Consider the following 22,436-nt stretch of genomic DNA (forward strand, 5'->3'; position numbering starts at 1 on the left):
GCTGTTGATCTAAGGTGTGCTTGCAGGGTAAAGTGGAGGACACTGCTATTACTTTCAGCGATAATATAAGTAACAACATGCTTGGTGCAGGTGTCGAGTAATATCATGCAGGAATTCTGAGAAGTGATTCTGAATTAAGACTACCGCCTTTCAATGCTTATGTTTAGTCTTTTGTATATGCTACTTCTTGCTGAACACTCACATGAACCACACTGTTACATTTTCCACTGAATGGAAAGCCACTTATAACATAGAAAAGTGATTGCTTTTGGTTGTGAAAAAAATCTCAGTGATATAATTCTGCAGTCTTTTAAATGATCGTCTATCTGCAGTCACTTAGAATATAAATTTTCCTTCTTTTACTTGTACTCTAGGAAATGGAACAACCTGCACAGCATTGTCAGATCCATGTGCCTCTTCCCAGTGCCCTCCCACATTCTGCTGTAATGGAGGAACCTGTACTCTCAACCCTGCTGAAAACTGCAAACCAACCTGCCAGTGCCCAAATCCATACACAGGAGAGCAGTGTACACTTGGAATTCCGATATATATTGCAGAACCATCACCAAGTATGTTACAATTTGTTTATTTAAACATATTGAATGCAAATAGGACTATTTCAATATTGTACAAGTCAAATATTTGACATATTGGAATCGTAGATGATAATGAAGGTGAAAAGATAAAACAAAAAACAGTGAACTTGTAAAACAGCTTCCAGATCCTCAAGATTCCCATACCTTCATGTTACTTCTGAAGAGCAGTTGGAGGTATTGCATGGGCAAACATTGTAGTTAGCTCAGACATAAGAATGTTCCACAGATGCTGGAATCATGCTAGAACATACGTGCTTCTGGATGAATTTCCCCAGCAGTACCACAGAATGTATTTTGTTTGTTTGTATTAGTTTGAGCAGTATTTATTGTGTTTGTTTAGACTTGCATGGTGTCTCACAAACTGCAGTGTTAAATCTATTAAAAGCTAATCTCCTGTGTTATTACATACATATAGAAAATGAAACTATAACATGTATGCTTGATATCTAATTAGCAGAGAAGTTCCTCTGCCTGTTGCAGATTTATCTGTCAGACTTGTTGCAATTTCATTACCAAAAATTGATCACAGTTACAGCCAACTACATGACAGTGAATGTGCCAGAAAATAATTTCAGTCTATAATCAGAATTTTAAAAACAAATGATTTATTTAACAATATATTTTTGAAGCTGTGAACGTCTGCTGGTTCGATGAAAATATAACATTCTTACATTCAAGAGAATAATGAGAATCAATTATTTTGTTTCAAAGAGTCCCAGTCTTAGCTGCTAAATCAACTCTGTTGAAGGCGGTCATATAATTAAATAGTTTTATTATGGTGCTAGTCAGAGGATGAAATTGAGCCACATGTTCTGTCATAAAAACAATGAAGGAACCTCCCCTTTCCCTGAGCTAGTTCACATTATCGGTAAGTGATAAATGGGAAAGGTTAGTCAGACTTTCCCTTTTTTTGCAATTAGACATATTTGTCATATATCTAATTTTAATATTAGTCATATTAATCTGACTACTAAACATCAGTTGTGAGAAAATACGTCTTTACTTTCAGCTCTTCCCAAGAGATCAGTCAATATTACATTGACTTTAACAACTGTCGGTGAGACTTTGGAAAATAGCACATCTTTGGCTTATAACCTCAAAGCAAAGGTATGACCATTTCTTTCTCTTTACTTGTTGCAAATTTATTTGTTGACAGTGGTATTTGAACATTCTGTATCAGTGTAGATTGTCTAAGAATGGTAATTTCTTAAAGGTGTTCACAAATATTAACAATGTTGTCAACGTGAAGCAGAAATATAGCATAGGTTTTGTCTCAAGAATCTAATGTTACATTATTCCAAACCAAGAACAAGAACTTGTCTCACACTATTTGGGTATCACACAAAGCCAAGTTTAAAAAGCTCGTAGGCCAGCCCATAGTACACTTGGAAATTTTGAAGTTTTATTTTCATACTCATAATCAGGTCAGCTCGCATGAATTCTCTAACAATAAAAATGTAAACCAGATTTGGATGCCAGTGAGCAAAATTGTAGCTGGCGTTTTCCATTGGCACTGGGTTGGGACCGACATGGGAGCAAGCAGCATTACTGGGTGGGCATTGCAGTTATCCGTTCCTAGGGAAATTATGATGGTGACGACAGATAAATATATTAATGATTGATTCATTATCATTTTTAAAAGCTGGATAATGTGCTAATAGTGAGTAAGTATTCTAGGTAGATAACAAAACTAAGTGAAAACTGTTGGAGAATAACTGTTGGAGAAAATCAGATGGAGAATAATATCCATAGAAAAGGAGATAAATAAGTGATGTGTGAAAGGTCATTGATGAAAATGTAATCATAAAAGGTCTATTCCGTGGTTTTCTGGTACTTACCATCTTAAACATTAGAATATATGTGCAGTCTTTTGAACTGAATGTTAACTTCTGTTTCTTTAAGCTGAGAGCATAGAACAGGATAGCACAGGAACAGACCCTTCGGCCCACGATTGTGTGCCAAACTAATTAAGCTAATGACATATAATTAAACTAATCCCTTCTGCCTGCACACGGTCCATATCCCTCCATTCTCTGCATACTCACGTGCCTACCTAAGAGCCTCTATCGTATCTGCCTTCACCGTCATCCCTGGCAGTGTGTCAGGCAGCCACCACTCTGTGTGTAAAAAAAGAAAATTTGCCTCACATACCTCCTTTACTTAAATGCATGTCCTCTAGTATTAGATATTTCGACCCTTGGAAAAAGAGAAGTGGATGTTGTCTATGTGGATTTTAGTAAGGCATTCAACAAGGTTCCTCATCCAGAAGATTAAGATGCATTGGATCTCGTAATTTTACAAACTTCTATCAGGTCTCCACCCAGTCTCTGCCGCTCCAGAGAAAACAACCCTACTTTGTCCAAACTCATGTTATAGCACATGCCCTCCTAATCAAGCAGCATCATGGTAAACCTCTTCTACACGCTCTCCAAAGACTCCACATCCTTCCTATAATGGGGCGACCAGAATTGAATGTTATACTCCAGATTCATCCTAACCATAGTTTTATAAAGCTGCTATGTAACTTCCTGACTCTTGAACTCAATGCCTTGACTAATAAAGGCAAACATACCATATGTCTTGTTTACCACCCTATCGACTCGTGCGGCCACTTTCAGAGAGCTATGGACTCAAACCCCAAGATCCTTCTGTACATCAACGCTGTTAAGGATCCAGCCATTAACTGTGTACTTTCTCTTTACAGCTCATCTCCAAAAGTGCAACACCTCACACTTGCCTGGATTAAACTCCATCTGCCATTTCTCTGCCCATACCTGCAACTGCTCTATATCCCACTGTATCCTTTGGCAATCCTCTACACTATCCACAATGCCACCAATCTTTGTGTCATCTACAAACTTGCTAACCCACCCATCCACATTTTCATCAGTCATTTATGTATATCACAAACAGCAAAGGTCCCAGTACGGATCCCTGCAGAACACCACTAGTCACTGACCTCCAGCCAGAATAAGACCCATCAACCATTACGCTCTGTCTTCTATGGGGAAACTAGTTCTGAATCCAAACAGCCAAGTCATCGTGGATCCAATGCATCTTAGTCTTCTGGATGAGTTTACCTTGAGGGACCTTGTTGAATGCCTTACTAAAATCCACATCGACAACATCCACTGCTCTCCCTTCATCAATCACCTTTGTCACCTCCTTGGAAAAACTAAGTCAAATTAGTAAGACGTGATCTGCCCCACAAAGCCATGCTCACTGTCCTAATTAGGCCATGCTATTCCAAAAGCTTGTAAATCCTATCCCTTAAAATGCTCTCCAATAGCTTCCCTACCACTGACATGAGACTCACCGGTCTGTAATTTCCAGTATTATCCCTATTTCCCTCCTTGAGGGAATGAACAACATTAACAACTTGCTAGTCCTCAGGGTCCTCGCCTGTGGCTAGAAAGGACACAGAGATCTTGGTCAAGGCTCTAGCAATAACATCTCTTGCCTCTCTCAGTAATCTGGGGTATATCACATCAGACCCTGGAGACTTATCTACCTGAATGTTCTTCAAGAGACCCAACACCACCTCTTTCTTTATCTCAAAATGCCCTAGCATATTCGCATGCTCCACTCTGATCTCACTATCCTCCAATTGCTCACATTCTAAAATGTTTTGTATAAAAGAATTAAATTTTCTGTTTAACTGTACTGTAATAATATTTGGGATCAAGCAGAGGGTGGTAGTGGAGGGTTTTTCAGATTGGAAGCTTGTGACCAGTGGTGGGTGATAGGTCCTCTGTTGTTTGTCATATATATTAATGACTTGGATGAGAATTGTAGGTGGCATGATGATTTAGCTTGGAGATGACACCAACATTGCTGGCAATAATGGACAGTGAAGAAGGTTGTCTATGGTTACAACAGGGCCCTGGGGAGTGTTGTATCCTAAGGTGTCTCTGTTCAACAAGTGCATAGTTTCCTCAAAATGGGACCACTGGGTGGTAAGGAAGGCGTATGGTATGCTTGCCTTCACTGGCCGAGGCATTGAGTTTAAGAGGTTGGATGTGACGTCACAGTTGTACGAAAGGTTGATTAGGGTGCAGTTAGAGTATTGTCACCCCACACGAGGAAGGATGTGATGAAGCTAGAGAAGGTGCAGAAAAGACTCACAAGGATATTGACACCAGAGATTCTGCAGATACTGGGATCTGGAGTATCACACACAAACTGCTGAAGGAGCTCGGCAGGTCAGGCAGCATCTACGGAGGGAAATAAGCAGTCAATTTTATTTCCCTCCATAGATGCTGCCTGACCTGCTGAGTTCTTCTAGCAGTTTGTGTGTGTCACAAGGATGTTGTCTGGATTGGAGGGCTTGAGTTATCCGGAGGTCTGTTTTCCCTGGAGCAAAGAAGGCTGAGAGGTGACATGAGGAACGTATGTAAAACTATAAGAGGATTGGTAGGGTAGTTGGCCATTGTCTGTTTCCTATGGTGGGGGTGTCTAAAACTAGAGGGCATAGGTTTAAGGTGAAAGGGAGAAGGTTTAAAGGGGATCTGAGGTGTAAACCTTTTGGACAAAGAGCAGTTGGTATCTGGAAGGAGCTGCCAGAGAAGGTGCTGCAGGTGATAGGAACAGTAACATTTGAGAGGTATCTTGACAGGTACTTGAATGTGCAGGGCACAGGGGGATATGGAACTAATGCAGCAAGTGGGATTAGTGTAGAAAAGCATGATGTTTGGCATCGACATGGTGGGCCAAAGAGCCAGTTTCTATGCTACACAACTCTGATTTAATGCACGTTCCTGTCCTCTTTCTACAGCTGTCCTGCATGTGTCTAACACAAAACAATCAGTAAAGCCTCTGAGATGGCAGTATGGCTACTTAGAAGCGTATTGTGCTCTGCACTGCAGCTGCACAAAATTCTGTACCACAAAGCTAGTCCAGCTGATATGAATCTGCTCACTGGTCAGATTTATTTGGTGCCCCACCAGGTTCAGGAACGGCTACTTTCCTCCAACCATCAGGTTCTTGAACCGACCTGCACAACCCTTAACATACCTCAGCAATGGAACACTACAGACCACCTCATGCACTACCATGGACTTGTGTCTGATTGTGTCTTTTTGCACATATATTTTGTTTTTGCAGTCTTTTTTCCCCCGTCTCTTCACTGTTTTGTATTGTTTACCAGCAACAATAGAAACACAATAAGCCATGTTTAAATGTTGGAATCTATTTATTAATAACTACTTGTAATAATAAGAGAAATTAAAACATTAGCTATCAGACATTGACCCCAAAATAAACCGAAGTGTGTGTGTGTCCAATTCCTAAACCCCAAGTTTAGGAACAGTTCTCAAAGTTCAGTTCAGCAAATCATGAAGCAAAACGATGAGTAAAGGCTTCTGAAAACCACGTTAGAATGTAAAGAGAATATAGAGAGCAGTTTATGAATTCCACAAGTTCCGTGATGGAACCAATACGACACCTCAATCGCCGAAGAACTCTGTTGCTTTTAGTCAGAGATATCTGCCACTTCGAGGGCACTCGATATGTGGCCATCCACAGATAGACCTGATTCCTGGTACGAGTTAACGACAAAGTGGACTCCACAAATTGTTCCAAAAATCTATGTATGGATTGTAAAGTGACAGTCACAATGATAGTGCTTCACCCATAGATACAAAGACTGGCAGTCAATGCTACCAACTTTTCTTTTCTCTCCTTTTTGTCTCTCTCTCTCTCTGTACCTATGAGCCTGTGATGCTGCTGCAAGCAGGTTTTTCAATGTACCTGTACCTCACCGTACTTGTGCACATGACAATAAACTCGACTTGCTCAAGCCTCAAAATCACAGGACCACTATTCTGCAAACCAAGAGTCAAAATCTACCTTTTCTGTGCTTTGCAATAAAATATTAGAGCAAGTAGTAGTTTATGTCCAGATGGTTCCTAAAAAAAATGTACAAAGATATTGCAGTGAGCTAAAAATTGTTGTGCGCACAATGTGATTAATATTTTGCTGGAAGCGACAGGAAGTTCTACATGTGCATAGCTTTCTTCAGCAAATTACTTCACAATACTCCATGCCTATGCTAACATATGTAGAGAATCCTTTCAGTGTGTTTGACTGGCATCACTCAGTATAAAGCTCACAAATGACATCATGTTGCAAAGCTGCACCATGAATATAGGCTGAACAAACTGGGGTGAAGCTCTCGACCTGCATTAGTTAAAGAACCCATCTCTTCCTGAGCCACAGCTTGACTTGTTTCCTGACAGGGGGTCTTGACGTTGTTCTGGTGCATGGTAATGTTTACGTTCTTTACTGCTGAAGAACATAACCATCAGGATCCCTACTTCTCTTGCCCAATGTCCCATAAGAACTCAGATGTCTATCTCCATACCCACCACTGAAGTGCAGTTCTGCCCTGAAGTGCCATTTGAGGCAGCAATCCCCAGTTGAACCCACTACTTCAACAGCTCTAACCACAGGAGGAGATTGCAAATCAGAGTTCACACTGCTTCTGAAGACTTGTGACATGCACAGAGCACTAGGATTGGTGATTTACAGTATGTGCTCAATCCATTGTGTCAGACCAACACTGTCCTAGTGGCAACCTGCATAACTGCTGAAAGTACTGTGCACAGTACCACTGCAGGGCAATTACTTTTTTACACACACAAATGAATTTCTATTTGAATATATTTAATAATGAGTTTACCTCAATGTGTTTATCCATGAAAATTAAAAAAAAATCCTTTAAATTTTTTAGGTAATCGAAAAAGCAATGAAACTGCAACAGTTTAATAATAGTTCGAAACCTCTTTTGTGGTAGGTATAATTTCAGTCTACATTCTTGTGTTTATTTTGAAAGGATTAAAGTTAGAAATATTTATTATTACCCTACACTTATGGATTAGAGTTCAAATTCAGCACACACATAACAAATGATTGGCCAGTATTACAAATAAGTTTTTTTTTGTCCCTATGGATTTGTTACTAGGTTGTGCTTTTATTTTCAGTGGAGACAGCCACTACTGTAAATATACAGAAGGCTTCTCTAAAGATGGGCTTCTACAAGAAAATGCAAGTTTTCTGGATCTGTCCAATACCTTGGGGTTGTCCCATTGTAAATAAAATAATTATGCTGATGATACTGTGGTTGTAGTAGCTAATCAATAGGCAGTAAGTACCCTATTGGGCTTTTGCTTCTAATGAAGGTATTTAGAAAGTTCACCAGTCACTCATGAAGAGTTAGAACTTTTAAAAGTAACTTTTAAAAGTGATGAAAAGTCTCTATCAAGGTGACAAATATTACCATACAAATATTATTAGCAGCAAGGATACTGAGGAGCAGATTGGGAGGCAGACTTTGGAAAGGTGCAAAAATAACAGGGTTGTTATCATGGGAGACTTCAACTTCCCAAATATTGATTGCCACCTGCTTACTACCAAAGGTTTAGATGGGGCAGTGTTTGTTAGTTGTGTCCAGGACGGATTCCTGTCACAGTATGTTAACAGGCCGACTGGAGGGAATGCCATATTAGATCTAGTTTTAGATAATGAACCAGGTCAGGTGACAGATCTCTCAGTGGGTGAGCACTTGGGGGACAGTGACCACGCTCCCTAACATTTAGCATTGTCATAGGCAAGGACAGGAAAATATTTAATTGGGGAAGGGCAAATTATGAGGCCATAAGGATAGAACTTGCGAGTCTGAATTGGGATGACGTTTTTGAAGGGAAATGTACTATGGAGATGTGGTCATTGTTCAGGGATCTCTTGCAGGATGTTAGGGATATATTTGTCCCAGTGAGGCAGAGAAGGAATGGCAGGGTGAAGGAACCATGGTTGAAAAGAGAGGTGGAACATCTAGTTAGGAGGAAGGTGGCTGCATACATAAGGTATAGGCAGCAAGGATCAGATAGGTCTCTTGAGGAATATAGGGTAGCAAGGAAGGAACTTAAGAAGGGGCTGAGGAGAGCAAGAAGGGGACATGAAAAGGCCTTGGCAAGTAGGGTTAAGGAAAACCCCAAGGCATTTTTCACTTATGTGAGAGCAGAAGGATGACAGGAGTAAAGGTAGGACCTATTAGGGATGAAGGTGGGAAGATGTGCCTGGTAGCTGTGGAAGTGGGTGAAGTCCTCAATGAATACTTCTCTTCAGTATTCACCAAGGAGAGGGGCCTTGATGACGCTGAGGACAGTGTTGGTAAGGTTAATGTTCTGGAGCATGTTGATATCGAGAGAGCATATGTTGGAGCTGTTGGAAAATATTAGAACAGATAAGTCTCCGGAGCCTGACGGAATATTCCCCAGGCTGCTCTGCGAGGCAAGGGAGGAGATTGCTGAGCCTTTGGCTAGTATCTTTGAGTCCTCGTTGTCCACGGGAATGATACTGGCGGATTAGAGGGTGGCAAATGTTGTCCCCTTATTCAAAAAAGGTAGTAGGGATAGTCCAGGGAATTATAGACCAGTGAGCCTTATGTCTGTGGTGGGCAAGCTGTTGGATAGGATTCTAAGAGATAGGATCCATGGGCATTTAGAGAATCATGGACTGATCAGGGACAGCCAACATGGCTTTGTGAAGGGCAGATCACGTCTCACAAGCCTGATAGTGTTCTTTGAGGAGGTGGCCAGACAGATTGATGAGGGTAGTGCAGTAGATGTGGTCTACATGGATTTTAGTAAGGCATTTACTGTTCTATGTTTTATTTAAAGAGAAATGTAATAAATATATTTTGGGAAAGTATGAAATACTTAAGCCATTTACTAGCATTTACCTTTTTTTATAAGTTTGGAATAGGTGTTTTACGCATTTTTGCTCAATTGGCACAAATTGATTTCCTTATCTTCAGTAAAATGGATTGACAATTTATTGTTGACAGTGAGCTGCCAGAGAAAGTGGTAGAGGTGGGTACAATTCCAACATTTAAAAGGCGTTAGGACAGGTACATGGATAGGGACTAGCTCAATAGGCAATTTGGTCAGCATGGACAAATTGGGCCAAAGGGCCTGTTTCCATGCTGTACAGCTCGATGACTCTGATATAAATGTTATTCATAGAAATATTGCTAAAATTGTTATTTATAAAAATGTTATCTGTAAAACTATAGCTAAAACTTGCCAGAAAAATAGCAAAACTAAGGACTGGGGGCCAGTTTAGAATTCAGCAAGAATGGACCAAGAGATTGATTAAGAGAGTCTGGAAGTAAACCTGCAAGGAATATAAGGGTGGACTGTAAAAGCTTCTGCAAGGATATGAAAGGAAAAGATTACTGAAGGCAAATGCAGGTCCCATAAAATCAGAAACAGAGAATTTATAACATGAAACAAATGGTACAGCAATTAAACAAATACTTTGATTCCAATTACACAATTACTCCAGACTACTGGAGAAACAACATTATAATGAAAAGGAGGAAGTAAATTAAATTAGTATTAGTGAAAAGAAAGGACTGGAGAAATTAATAGGATTGAAAGCTGATAAATCTCTCGAACCTGATAATCTGCATCCCTGAGTCCTAAACAAGGCAGCTATGGAAATAATGGATGATTTGGTTGATATCTTCCCAAGTATAGATGATGGAACGGTTCCTTTGGACAGGAGGGTGACATGTAAATTAATACTTATCCCATTTACCAGCACTTGAATTGCCAAGTAATAGAAAGCTATAGATCAAGTGCTCAACCAGATACTTCTCAAAATGGTGTATGTGTGCCTATCCCACCACCCCCTCAGGCTGTGTGTTCCAGATTTCAACCACCCTCTGAGTGAAAAATTCCTCCTCAGATCCTGTCTCGACCTGTTACCACTTTACACTGCATCTATGCCCTTTAGTTTTGATATCTCTGCTGTTTACCGTATCTGTGCCCCTCATTATTTTGTATATCTCTATCAGGTCCCCCTTCAGCCTCTTCCACATCAAGGAAAAGAAACTTACCCTCTCCAGTCTTAATTGAAAAGCTCCATCCTAGGCAATGTCCTGGCAAATTTCCACTGAAATCCAGTGCAATCACGTCCTGCCTATAGAGTATAGTGTGGAGACCAGAACCATCTGCTGTACTAAACCTTGGTCTAACCAGCATTTTATAAATTTGTCCCATAACCTCCCTGTTTTTGCATCCTAAGCCCTGGTGAATGAGAGAAAGTAGGCCCTAAGCATTTAATAACCACATAATCTACCTTTGGGAATCCTTGGTCTAGTTCACCAAGATCTCTCTGCCCCTTAATATTCCTGAAGGTCATACTGTTTATTATTTAGGTCCTAATATTGGTAGTGTTCCCAAAATGTATCACCCCACAATAGCTAGGCTCAGATTCCACCTGCTGTAGCTCTTAACAACTGATCAAATCATCACGTAGCCCAAGGCTATCCTCCTCACTATCAAAAACAGTACCAAATTTCAACAAAAAATAAACTCAAGGAAGAATTTAGCAGGTCAAGCAGCATCTGTGGAGGTGAAGGGATGGCTGACATTTAAGGTCGAAGCCAGACATCAGGACCCTGTGGGGGGAGCGGGGGGGGGGGGGGAGGGCCCTGGTTCTCCCACCCAGTTCCAGGACCAGAAAGTCCTTCCTCTACTCTTTTACCTCCCCTGCTAAACACTCTTCCCATTATTCTCCTCTAACCCAACACACCACCCCAGTGCCAATCGCTGCCCTGTCTTCATCATCCCCCTTGATCTCCCCCTTTCTGAGCAGTCAGTCAGAGTACCCTTGTGCCCGCACTGAATAAGTTCCAGACCTGACATAATATCAAGCTCTTCTTCTGCCCCCTTCACATCTGTGCCTGTTTCTTTGGCAAGGAATCCTCACCCTACTGATGACCCTTTCTCACATCCCCAACAGTTCCCTTCCACTCAGACACCCCTCTTGGTCTCATGTAGTCTCTTGACGTTCTCATTTCTAATTGCCGACACGACATTGGCTGCCTTGACCTCCACTCCCCTCGCCCATTCCAACATTACACCCTCCGAATGCTCACTTTGCACCAATTCCAACCCTGTCATGTAACCCACAGATAAAGGTGGTGCTGTTGTAGTCTGGCGCACTGAGCTCAAACTTGCAGAGGCCAGGGGGTAACTCTCAGATATACCTTCCCATGGACCACAATCCCACGAACAAACACCAGGCTACTGTCTCACGGACCATTACAGATCTCATTGCATCAAGTGATATATCCTCCACAGCCTCCAATCTGATAGTTCCTCAACCCCTCACTGCCCTCTTCTATCTCCTTCCCAAGATCCACAACCAGGACTTCCCTGGTAGACCCATTGCTTCTGCATGTTCTTGCCCCACCAAACTTTGTCTCTTCATATCATGACTATGTCCTATCTCACCTTCCTTACCTTACCCATTCCCTGCCCACCTTCATCTGGGATAGCTCTCATGCCCTCCACCATTTTAAAAAGATCCTAATGCAAGCTCTCAACCTGAAATATCAATCCTCTATGTGTCTCCACAGATGCTACTTGATCTGCTGAGTTCTTCCAGCAGTTTATTATTTGCTTCAGTTTTCAGCATCTGCACTTTGTTGTGTCACTACCAATTTTCATGTTGTCTGCAAATTCACCATCACATAGAACCATACAGCACAAAACAGGGCCTTCGGCCCACCATTATATCCTTGTACCTTCATAGCCAGATCGGTAAGGTATATAACAAACGCTGAGGGATCCCTGTGGTACACCACAGGTGACAAGCTTTCAATCAGAAATAAACACACCTCGACCATCACCCTATGCCAAGCCAACTTTGGATCCAATTTGCCAGCTTGCCTTGGATCCCTTGGGCTCTTACATTTTGGACCAGTTTCCAATGTGGAACTTTGTTCAAGACTCTACTGAAGTCCATGTAGACCACATCAACTGCATTTCCTTCATCAATACATTTTGTTATCACTTTGAAAAGTTCAGATCTGACAGGATCTTCCCCTAACAAAGCCATGTTGACTATTTTTGATTTATCCCTGTTTTTCCAAATGCAGATTAATCCTGTTCCTCAGAAATTCTTTCAGGAACTTCCCTACTACTGATGTTAGGCTCACACGCCTGTAATTACCTGACTTATCCTTGCTTCCTTCCTTGAACAAAGATGCCATTCATGCAGTCCAACAGTTATCTGACACCTCTCCTGTGGTCAGTGGAGATTTAATCATGTCTGTCACACCCCCAGCAATCTCCTCCCAGGAAAGCCTGAGATCCCCATTTTATTACCCCCATGGAATTTATCCACCTTTAGCCTGCTAAGACATGCAATACCCACTTTTTAATGATAATGTTCCAGAATCTCACCATCCTCCCATTGTCTACGAAGAGAATTCCCCTTGGAATTCAACCTGCAGTAAAATTATACAATCATTCAATAGCATCATGCTAAAGTAAAGCATTAGCTGAGGCAAAGTTGGCAGTTCCTTATGGCTAATTGCAGTAGGCAGACCAATGTGTTCTGTCCGCACTTGCTATAGTGCAGAAGTACAGAACAGTTTGGAGGTCAGCCGCTGGCGCATCTGATCTCTTACTACAGCCTGTTTTACTTTGTTTATTCTAGTATCAATAAATACAATTTATGAATTAATATATAAACAAGATGACTAATTTATGCATCTGCCATACGCAAACAGGAAACGGGGAGAAGAAGAGGTTGCTACGCCTGTGCTTTTCTTCGATTACAATGGAAACAAGACTGTAATTGACTTTCTAAATGATGAATTATATTCTGCAATTCTGGATGCTTTCAACAATGCACAACGTGCTGTGTCTCCTGATAACTTTGGACCTTTAAATCGTACTGACATTCAAGATATAACTAAATGTAAGTGGAAGATTTTAACATTTGTTTGGTGATGTAGCACAGTAGTACAATAGTCAAGAGAGCAGAGTTCAAATCTCACCAGGGCAACCGTGGAATTTAAATTCAGTTAATAATCTGGAATTTGGGAAAAGAAAACCCACCTACCATGAATCAGTGCTCCTCCATATTGAACAATACTTGGAAAAAGCACAAAATGTATTCTGGGTGGGGGACTTGAGTGGCTTAGTGGCATTTCAACTGACCAAACCCTGAAGTACATAGCTGCCAGACTGGATCTTAAGCAGATGGTGAGTAAATCAACGCGAAGGATAAACCTACTTACCTTTAACCTCACCAATCAATCTGCAGCAGGTGCATCTGCCCAAGGTGATTGGTAGAAGTGTTCAACAGACAGTCGTTGTTGGTTTCATACCAAGATGCTTTCCAAGGTGTGTGGAACTACAAACAAGCTAAATAGGATAGACTCAGAACAGACCTGAGAACATAAAATTGGGCATCTGGGAGGGATGGAATCTATCCCAGATTATTGAGGGAGGCAACAGAGAAGATTGATGGGGCCTTGACAAAGAATTTTGTATCCTCTTAGTCACAGACGAGATCCCAGAGGACTGGACAATAGCCAATGCTGTTCCTTTGTTTAAGAAGGGCAATAGGCATAATCCCATAAATTATAGGCTGTGAGCCTTACATCAGTGGTAGGGAAATTATTGGAAAAGATTCTTAGAGATAGGATGTCTGGAAAAGCATAGACTTAGTCTGGATTGTCAGCATGGCTTTGTGCATGGGAGGTCATATCTTACAAACTTGATTGAGTTACTTGAGGAGGTGACGAAGATGATTGATGAGAATGGGGCAGTGGATGTTGTATGGACTTTAGTAAAGCATTCATCAAGTTCCCTCATGATTGCCTGATCTAAAAGATTAAGGCACATGGGATCCATGGTGACTTGGTAGATTGGATTCAAAATTGGATTGGCCATAGAAGACAGGGGGGGGGGGGGGTGTCATTACACACCAGAAACGAAACTGGAACAGCCACATAAATGCCATCAGAGACTTGTTATTCTATGATGAGTGACTCACCTCTGACAGTCTAAGGGCTTTCCACCATCTGAAAGGTGCAAGTTAGGAATATGATGAGATTCTCTGCATTTTTCTGGCTGAATGCAACTCCAAGAAGCATTCAACCATCCGAGACAAAGCAGCCACATTGAATGGCACCCCTTTCCACTATCCTAAACATTAATTCCCTCCACCACTGGCACACAGTGATTGTGATGCGTGCCATCTACAAAATGTATTGCAATTACTCACAGAGGCAACTTTGTGATCATCACTGGGAGTACATCCTGGAACTATCTGCCCAACGCCTGGGTAGTGGGTGTACCTTCACCAGAAATTTTGCAGTGGTACTGAAAGTATCTCACCATCACCTTCTCAAGGAAGACCAGTGATGGGCAATTAATGTCAGCCACATCAACCCAGTTCCTGAAAATGGACAACACAAGATTTTGTCTGATCTATTAATGTGGGTCATCGCTGTCCACCTATCCCCAAGGGAACATTAAATAGCCTGTTGTCAAAAGAAAAATCAGTAACTACTTAATCTGGTAACAAAAAAAATATCTAAATTCAATTCAAACTGTTAGTATTGCTTTATACTAAAGCAAATATGTGCATGAAGTTATTTTAAGTAAAAATCTGAAAGGACAGAAAGAGAGCAACTCAGAGTGGCAATTATAGATGGTAAAGGTGACATTTTGAAAAATCAATTCTTGCCTATTAGCCTTTGATTTTATCTCTAACCTATGGAAATAACCAATCTTTGCAAAATTACTCTTCAAAGCACTTAATAGAAATGTTTCCCCTTTCTAAACATTATTGATAATAGAATCCATTATTGACACACAACCTTAAACTCAGAACATTTTCTTTCTGATTACAGTATCGTACAAAGATCTATTGAATTACTTCAGCTGCAATAATACTGTATTTGCTGGTTATGTGCTTCAATGGGATGAACAACGTGGAGTTGTTTGCCGATCTCCCTGTGACATGGATTACTGTTTGAATCAGGCAGAGTGTCAGCATCTGTTAACTGGACCTTCGTGCAAGTATAAAGACATATATTTTAAAACATTGAGTAGTTTCTTACCAAAGTGCAAGGAAATTAATTTTATTTGTATGCATTTTTGTCACTGTTATAGGCTAACCTCATTGATAACTTGTACATATCTTTTCAAAAACTCTATGGTGGAATGAAAAATCCACTGCATAATGCTGCCTTGGATTCTGATCTTCATATTCCAGTGGATCATTCTAAATTTTATTCAGTGAAACCAGCCCCAACATAACACAATCATTGCTGGAAATAATGATCAGGTCAAGTAATATCACTAAGTAGAGGAAGGTGGGGATAACACCTCAGATTTGTAACACTTACAGAACTCTACCTGCTAATGCTTAGGTACCTCTGGGTTACCTCAGAAAGACTCCTTGATAGTGTGCTATATATCATTGTCCAGAATAAATTTTACCTAAGTTGTATTAAACCCAAGAATACCCCTCAGATTGTACATGCCCAACAAGAAAGTTTAAGCTTTGATTAAGCAACTAAGTGCACAGATCTAGCGGTACCAAAAATATAGTAAAAACAGCAGAGCAGTGCTAACCTCTCAGATTCACAGTTATTCCATCTCTCTGTTTCTCGCTGCACAATACTGACTAACCTGTTGAGTATTTCTAGCATTTTATCTTTATTTCCGATTTCTAGGATCTGCAGTTGTTTATTTTTCCAAAAACTTTCAGTTCAATTTGCATGGAACTGAGAGGAAAGAAAACATTTAGAAGCCCCTGAAGGTTTACAGAAATAATTGAAAAACTGAGCCAGCTAAATTTCTCAACATGATGCAACAAAGCGGCTATGACTCCTGGTCCTTGACCACCCTTCCCCCAAACCATCCTTTGGGGATTTGGCCCAGCCCCTAAAGAATTATTAAATGCAACTCAATTGCAGTGACGGTTGCTAATTTCTTGCACTGTGAAAACAACCAAACCTTTGGCAATCTTGCTTATCCTCAGCCTCCCTCACCCCAGCTTTCTGCGACAAATATCTTGTTAGGGCCACAGAAAATTTTCGGCCTTATTATTTCTTGGCTGCTACTTATCTATCCATGATCAACAAACCCTGAAAATGTGAATTGTAATTGACTTCATTGTGTACAAGTGTGATGATAAGTTTTTGTATCTAATGCCCTTGTTAGGTTTAATTTAAACATTTCCAAACAGAAGCTCAAGATATAGCAAATGCCATCTGAAGATCAATGGGTAACAGTTTTGCCTCTGAGTCAGAAGGTTAACTTTCAAATCACATTTGGAAAGAAAAATAAGTACAAAAACCTCAGCTTTTGCTTCAGTGTTGCACTATTGAAAGCATTGAAATGAGGTCCTATCCGATTTCTCAAGTAGTATTGAAGATCCCAGGTATTACTTCAAGGAAAAGTTGGGGAGTTAAACCTGATACCTTGGCCAATAGTTAATCCTCAATCAACAAAACATGTTGATTTACTACATTGCTATTGTGGAATATGCTGTGTGCAAATTGACTACACTTTAAAAGGTACTTTTGTTGGCTGAAAAATGCTCAGGAACATCCTGAAAACAGGAAAGCTGTGATAGACTTGCTAATCTTTTTAACTGATAACTTGCCAGTGCCTAATGCTGCTATGTTTTTTTTTCCCAGATGTGTTCCACGCACAATATACAGTAGTTTCGGTGACCGCTGTGAACACCTATCAATGAATCTCAGGGCCTTTTTTGGCATTCTATTTGGAGCTTTAGCATTCTTGCTCTTACTGATGTTAGCCATATTTTTAATTGTGTGCAAGTACAATTCATCTGGAAGAGAAAGATTCACAAATGACACAAACAGGTATATTATTGTTTATATTGCTTAATGAGGATTGTGGAAAATCTACCTTTTTCTGTGTATCAGTGCTGGCGATTGGCAGTGGCTGCTCTATCTGTTGACAGACTGCCCATAAATCCTACAGTCTCCCCCATCACCTGTTGTGGAATGTGATAGAAGCTGTTGTCTCCTCCTCTTTGTTTAGCTGCACAGTTCTTCTCAGCCAGAGATTTCTCAGTTGTAACAAGCTACATGCTGCTCTCACAATTCGTGTTGTGTTAGCCCAGCACAACTGTTGGAAGGGCAGGTGTTGGCACCAGGGTCTCAGCATAGTAACACTGTGGGTGATGCATCTCTCCATATATAATGCTATAATTACCCATTTTAGTAACAGGAGCACTGATGGAATAATCACTGAGAGCACTTACTCCTCAAATCCGAAAGACACAAGTCAGGAGTGTGATCTTTACTTCTCCAACAAGAGTAAAGAAAATCAGGAGTACAGAAGAACCTATTTGACTGGTACCCCATCAAGCACCACTACTGCATAGTGTCTGCAGCACGTATCACTACAAAATGCAATGCGCTTATCGCTTATTTGCCTAAGCCACTCCAACACACTTCTACCACCTCCACACCACCGCCCCCCCCCAAACCACCGATAGACAAATTCAGCAAGTACATGGGAACACCACACTACACACCATTGATGGATCTCCTTACTCAACAATGCTGTGGAATACCTTTACCAGAAGAACTGTAGCTTTTCAGCAGGGCAGTTCACCACCAGTTTCTCAAGAAATTAGCAATAAGCTGTAAACACTTTGTACAGAAACTATTTTGAGACAGGTTTGCATCTGAATTCCATATCACCTTTTAATTCATTCTCTCGTGAGGGTTTGGTACTTTCTGTCCATCCTCTACACAGATGTGACCAGGGACATTGCCTGGTTTTGCCAAGGATTCCACATTTTATCCACTCCATAAGATCTTTAAAAATCTTTTCTGAACCTAATCTTCATGAGCTCGATGTATTTAATCCCAAAGAGGTTCTAAAGTTTTGAAAGAGATCCACCTCTTCCCCTTGGAGCAGGCAATGCAAGAAACCAAGCCATAGCTCCAAGCAGTCCTCCTCCATTCAAACCATCCAGTTTATTGATAAATCAATTTTATTTTACAGCATTGGAAATGAGAATCAGCATATTTTCTCTTGGCAAAGTAATCCATGTAAGTGTTTTCATTCACAATCTTATATGTTAATACGCTAAAATCTCCAGCCAGAGATCAAAGTTCATTGACCTCGTGTTTAATTTGCCACTGTATAGATATTGCATTGTGTTGAATATTTCTACCTTTTGTTGCTGATGTAGACTTGCCTGCAGGATTCATTGAACTGTGGAGTTCATTTCAACTAGTTAGCAAGGCAAAGTAATTTGTGAATAATAGTTCTAATATTCTTTAGCATGAGAACACCACCACCTAGAAGATGCCCTCCAAGCCACACAGCACCCTAAATTGGAAATGTATCACCATTCCTTCATTGTCACTGGGTTAAAATCCTGGAACTCCCTCCCTAACAGCATTGTGGGTATACCCACACCTCAAGGACTGCAGCGGTTCAAGAAGGCAGCTCATCACCACCTTCTCAAGAGCGATTAGGGATGGCCAATAAATGCTGGCTCAGCCCGCGAAGCCCACATGCTCTTGAATGAAAATAAAATCCTTACATTGATAGAAGCTGATACAGTACAACATCACAGGTTAACCACTTCTTCGAACTGGGCCATGTTATAAAGTTGGCAGTCACCTGTTGAATCTAATTTTAAAATTGAAATAAATTTTATTGCATTAATATAAGCACCAAATATTTGTAGAGTTTGATTTTCTGTCCCATGTTTGAGCAGTAATTTGGAGGTTGGGGCATGGGATGGCACTTTTCCCAGAATCAGCCACCTTTGTCCAGATTTCCCACTGGAACAAACAGCAAAATTAACATATATCTCATTATAGTTGGGCAGCAAATTAAAATTAGATATTCATGAAGATGAAAATTCTACCTGCCAAATTTGATCACAGCAGCAAATCAGGAGCATTAATCTTAAAAACAGCCGGCATATTTCTGGCATCGAGCATTGCTACGCCAGAAGTGGAGTTTAAAGTACATGGAGATGCCTTGTTCTTTGCAAGGTGATCAAATGCACCAGACAGACTGGGATAATCAAAACTCAGCAGACATCAACTAAGCTGCTCTGCAATGTTACAATAACTTCTCTGCCTTTATTGAGGTATCCTAACCAGCAATAATGCAACTATTTACAGCAACATTGGCATTTGAATCAATTACACACAAGGCAAATGGAACATGTCTCTAAACCATGTTTTTCTTGTCACATGTCATAAATATACCTTTAAAAACTAGGTATGTTATTGGAGTTTACTCATGTTATTTCAACATGATGCCTGTGGAACTCTAATGAAATTTATTTATTGTTTCAGTTTCTTCTAAAATGAAAGATACTAGCATCTTGCCTTCTTTGGATGAAAAAAATCTGTCTTCTTTGGTCTGGAAACCACATCTTGATAATGTCAAATCAACTGCAGAGGTATAAATTAATAAATAGTTTATGAATATTTCTCAGTAGGATGTAAATATTGTCCTACCTTAAGTATAATAGAAACTTTCCTAATAGTTGAATTTTGGTGTTATGGTAAAAGCATTAATCTCACAAACCAAAGTTATTAATGTAAACTTACAATGTTAAAGAACACCACCATTTTGGTTACAGGTTTTTATACTCCTTTTCCAGTTGAAACCAAATGTAAGAAAGTGACCACTTCCATGATTTATCCCAGTTATCATAATCTTTAATGTCAGTTTACTACTTGTTTTCCAACTCCTAATTATTTTTCACTCAAAAAGACATGTCCAAGACATCTTAAACAGGTAGTAGTTGTTCACAGTAGGATAGCTTAAAGGAAGTTCTTCCATAGTAAAATGCAAGAACAGGTAATTTGTGTAATTCCAAAAGTTCATTCGGGTACTTGTTAGCATGGGTCATCCTTGCACTCCTTAAATGATTTTTGCTTCAGGAGCGCATGGGATGGTGTTATTCCCTGCATAGTACACTTCTAGGAGCATAATGGGTGAGCTTGAGCTAATTTGTCCCAGGAAGAACCATCTTCCCAATGCAACCTGTCGCAGGTAAGTCCCTTACCTACTTATAATCATGCTGACCACCTTTAATCCCCTCACCATTTTCCCCCAATCTCCACCTTCTTCCCCTCTCCCCCACTTTCACCTTCCCACCACCCACCTCCCTGCCCATCTGCTGCATCACCACCACCTAATGTCACTTGTAGGCCACTTGATCGACCAAGGCTCCCAGCAGACAACTTCAAACTCCAACCTTACATCTGATGCTCAGCTGTTCCTTTGTGTGCCCTTCATGATCCTTGGCTCCCTGACCTATGGCACAGGTCCCAATCCTCCTCCTCCTTACCTGATCCAAAGCTTCGCCCCACCCCTACTCCAATCCCACATTAGGATTATAACTAGGGTTCCAATCGGGCCTGTGTCACCAACTCTCATAACCGGTTGGTCTTGGGATCAGCTCCCAGGCAGCACACTTCCGTTCCTGAAAACATGCAACACCCAATCATTCGTACCCAAGGGCTCAGACAAGAGAAGTTGTAAATTCCCCACTACAACCCCCACCTAGCACGTGGGTATTCGAGCATTGCCAGGCCAAAACATTTGGTCCTCAGTTAATTTAGGCATTAAATTGGAAATGCATCTGAAAAGAACCTGAGGTTTTCTTCCATCCTTCTCCTTGTCTGATAAACCACGAGGCTGGGGACTGCACTTAACCTTATCCAGACATAAAGAGGTTATTGTGTGATCCAGATAGCAACAGGGCCTAAGCTGGCACTGTAAGAAGCTGCCACTCTGAAGTCGTGCCCTCGTCCCACCCCACTCCCCCTGACAGATGGAAAATGTGGTGCAGGGCCTTGCTGGCTATAAAACTTGCCTGTGACTTTAATAGTTTTTAAATATTTGAAAATTCATCACCAAACTCCAAGACGTGGGTCTCAACACCTCCCTCTGCAACTGGATCCTTGACTTTCTGACCAACAGACCACAATCAGCAAGGATAGGCAGCAACACCTCCAGCACGATTATTCTCAACACTGGTGCCCCATGAGGCTGCATCCTCAGCCCTCTACTCCCTATATACTCATAACTGTGTGGCCAGATTCTGCTCTAACTCCACCTATAAGTTTGCAGATGATGCCACCGTAGTAGGCTGTATCTCAAATAATGATGAGTCAGAGTATAGGAAGGACATAGAGAGCTTAGTGACATGGTGTCATGATAACAATCAATCCCTCAATGTCAGCAAAACAAAAGAGCTGGTCATTGACTTTAGGGAGTGGGGGCGGTGTACATGCACCTGTCTACATCAACAGTGCAGAGGTTGAGAGGGTTGAGAGCTTCAAGTTCCTTGGAGTGAACATCACCAACAGCCTGGTCCAACCACATAGACGCCATGGCCAAGACAGCTCACCAGCGCCTCTACTTCCTCAGGAGGCTAAAGAAATTTGGCATGTCCCCTTTGACCCTCACCAACTTTTATCGATGCACCATAGAATGCATCCTATCTGGATGCATCACAGCCTAGTATGACAACTGCTCTGCCCGGGACCACAAGAAACTGCAGAAAGTTGTGGACACAGCCCAGCACATCACAGAAACCAGCCTCCCCTCCATTGACTCTGTCTATACCTCCTTCTGCCTTGGTGAAGCAGTCAGCATAATCAAAGACCCCACCCACCCGGGTCATTCTCTCTTCTCCCCTCTCCCATCAGGCAGAAGATACAGGAGCCTGAGAGCACATACCACCAGGCTCAAGGACGGCTTCTATCCCACTGTGATAAGACCATTAAACAATTCCCTTATACGATGAGATTGTCTCTTAACCTCACAATCTATCTATCTTGCACTTTACTGTCTACCTGCAATGCACTTCCCTGTAACTGTGACACTTTACTCTGTATTCTGTTATTGTTTTTAACCCTGTACTACGTCATTGCACTGTGTAATGAATTGATCTGTACAAACAGCACAAACAGTTTGCAAGACAAACTTTTGACTGTAC

The 22,436-nt window shown here is 41.1% G+C and overlaps 1 protein-coding gene across 1 annotated transcript in view; it reads left to right on the forward strand.

The window, feature by feature from the left end:
- The window catches only part of LOC127571233 (mucin-4-like), a 169,334-nt gene that overhangs the window by 144,592 nt on the left and 2,306 nt on the right, over positions 1 to 22,436 (forward strand). The window contains exons 54-61 of the mRNA XM_052017430.1: positions 375 to 569; positions 1,606 to 1,703; positions 7,327 to 7,385; positions 13,183 to 13,373; positions 15,319 to 15,487; positions 17,116 to 17,304; positions 18,461 to 18,507; positions 19,777 to 19,883. Coding sequence (XP_051873390.1) covers positions 375 to 569; positions 1,606 to 1,703; positions 7,327 to 7,385; positions 13,183 to 13,373; positions 15,319 to 15,487; positions 17,116 to 17,304; positions 18,461 to 18,507; positions 19,777 to 19,883 — 1,055 coding nt within the window. The remainder of the gene's footprint in view (positions 1 to 374; positions 570 to 1,605; positions 1,704 to 7,326; positions 7,386 to 13,182; positions 13,374 to 15,318; positions 15,488 to 17,115; positions 17,305 to 18,460; positions 18,508 to 19,776; positions 19,884 to 22,436) is intronic.

This window comes from Pristis pectinata, chromosome 6 (assembly GCF_009764475.1).
Source record: "Pristis pectinata isolate sPriPec2 chromosome 6, sPriPec2.1.pri, whole genome shotgun sequence".
Lineage (NCBI taxonomy): Eukaryota > Metazoa > Chordata > Chondrichthyes > Rhinopristiformes > Pristidae > Pristis > Pristis pectinata.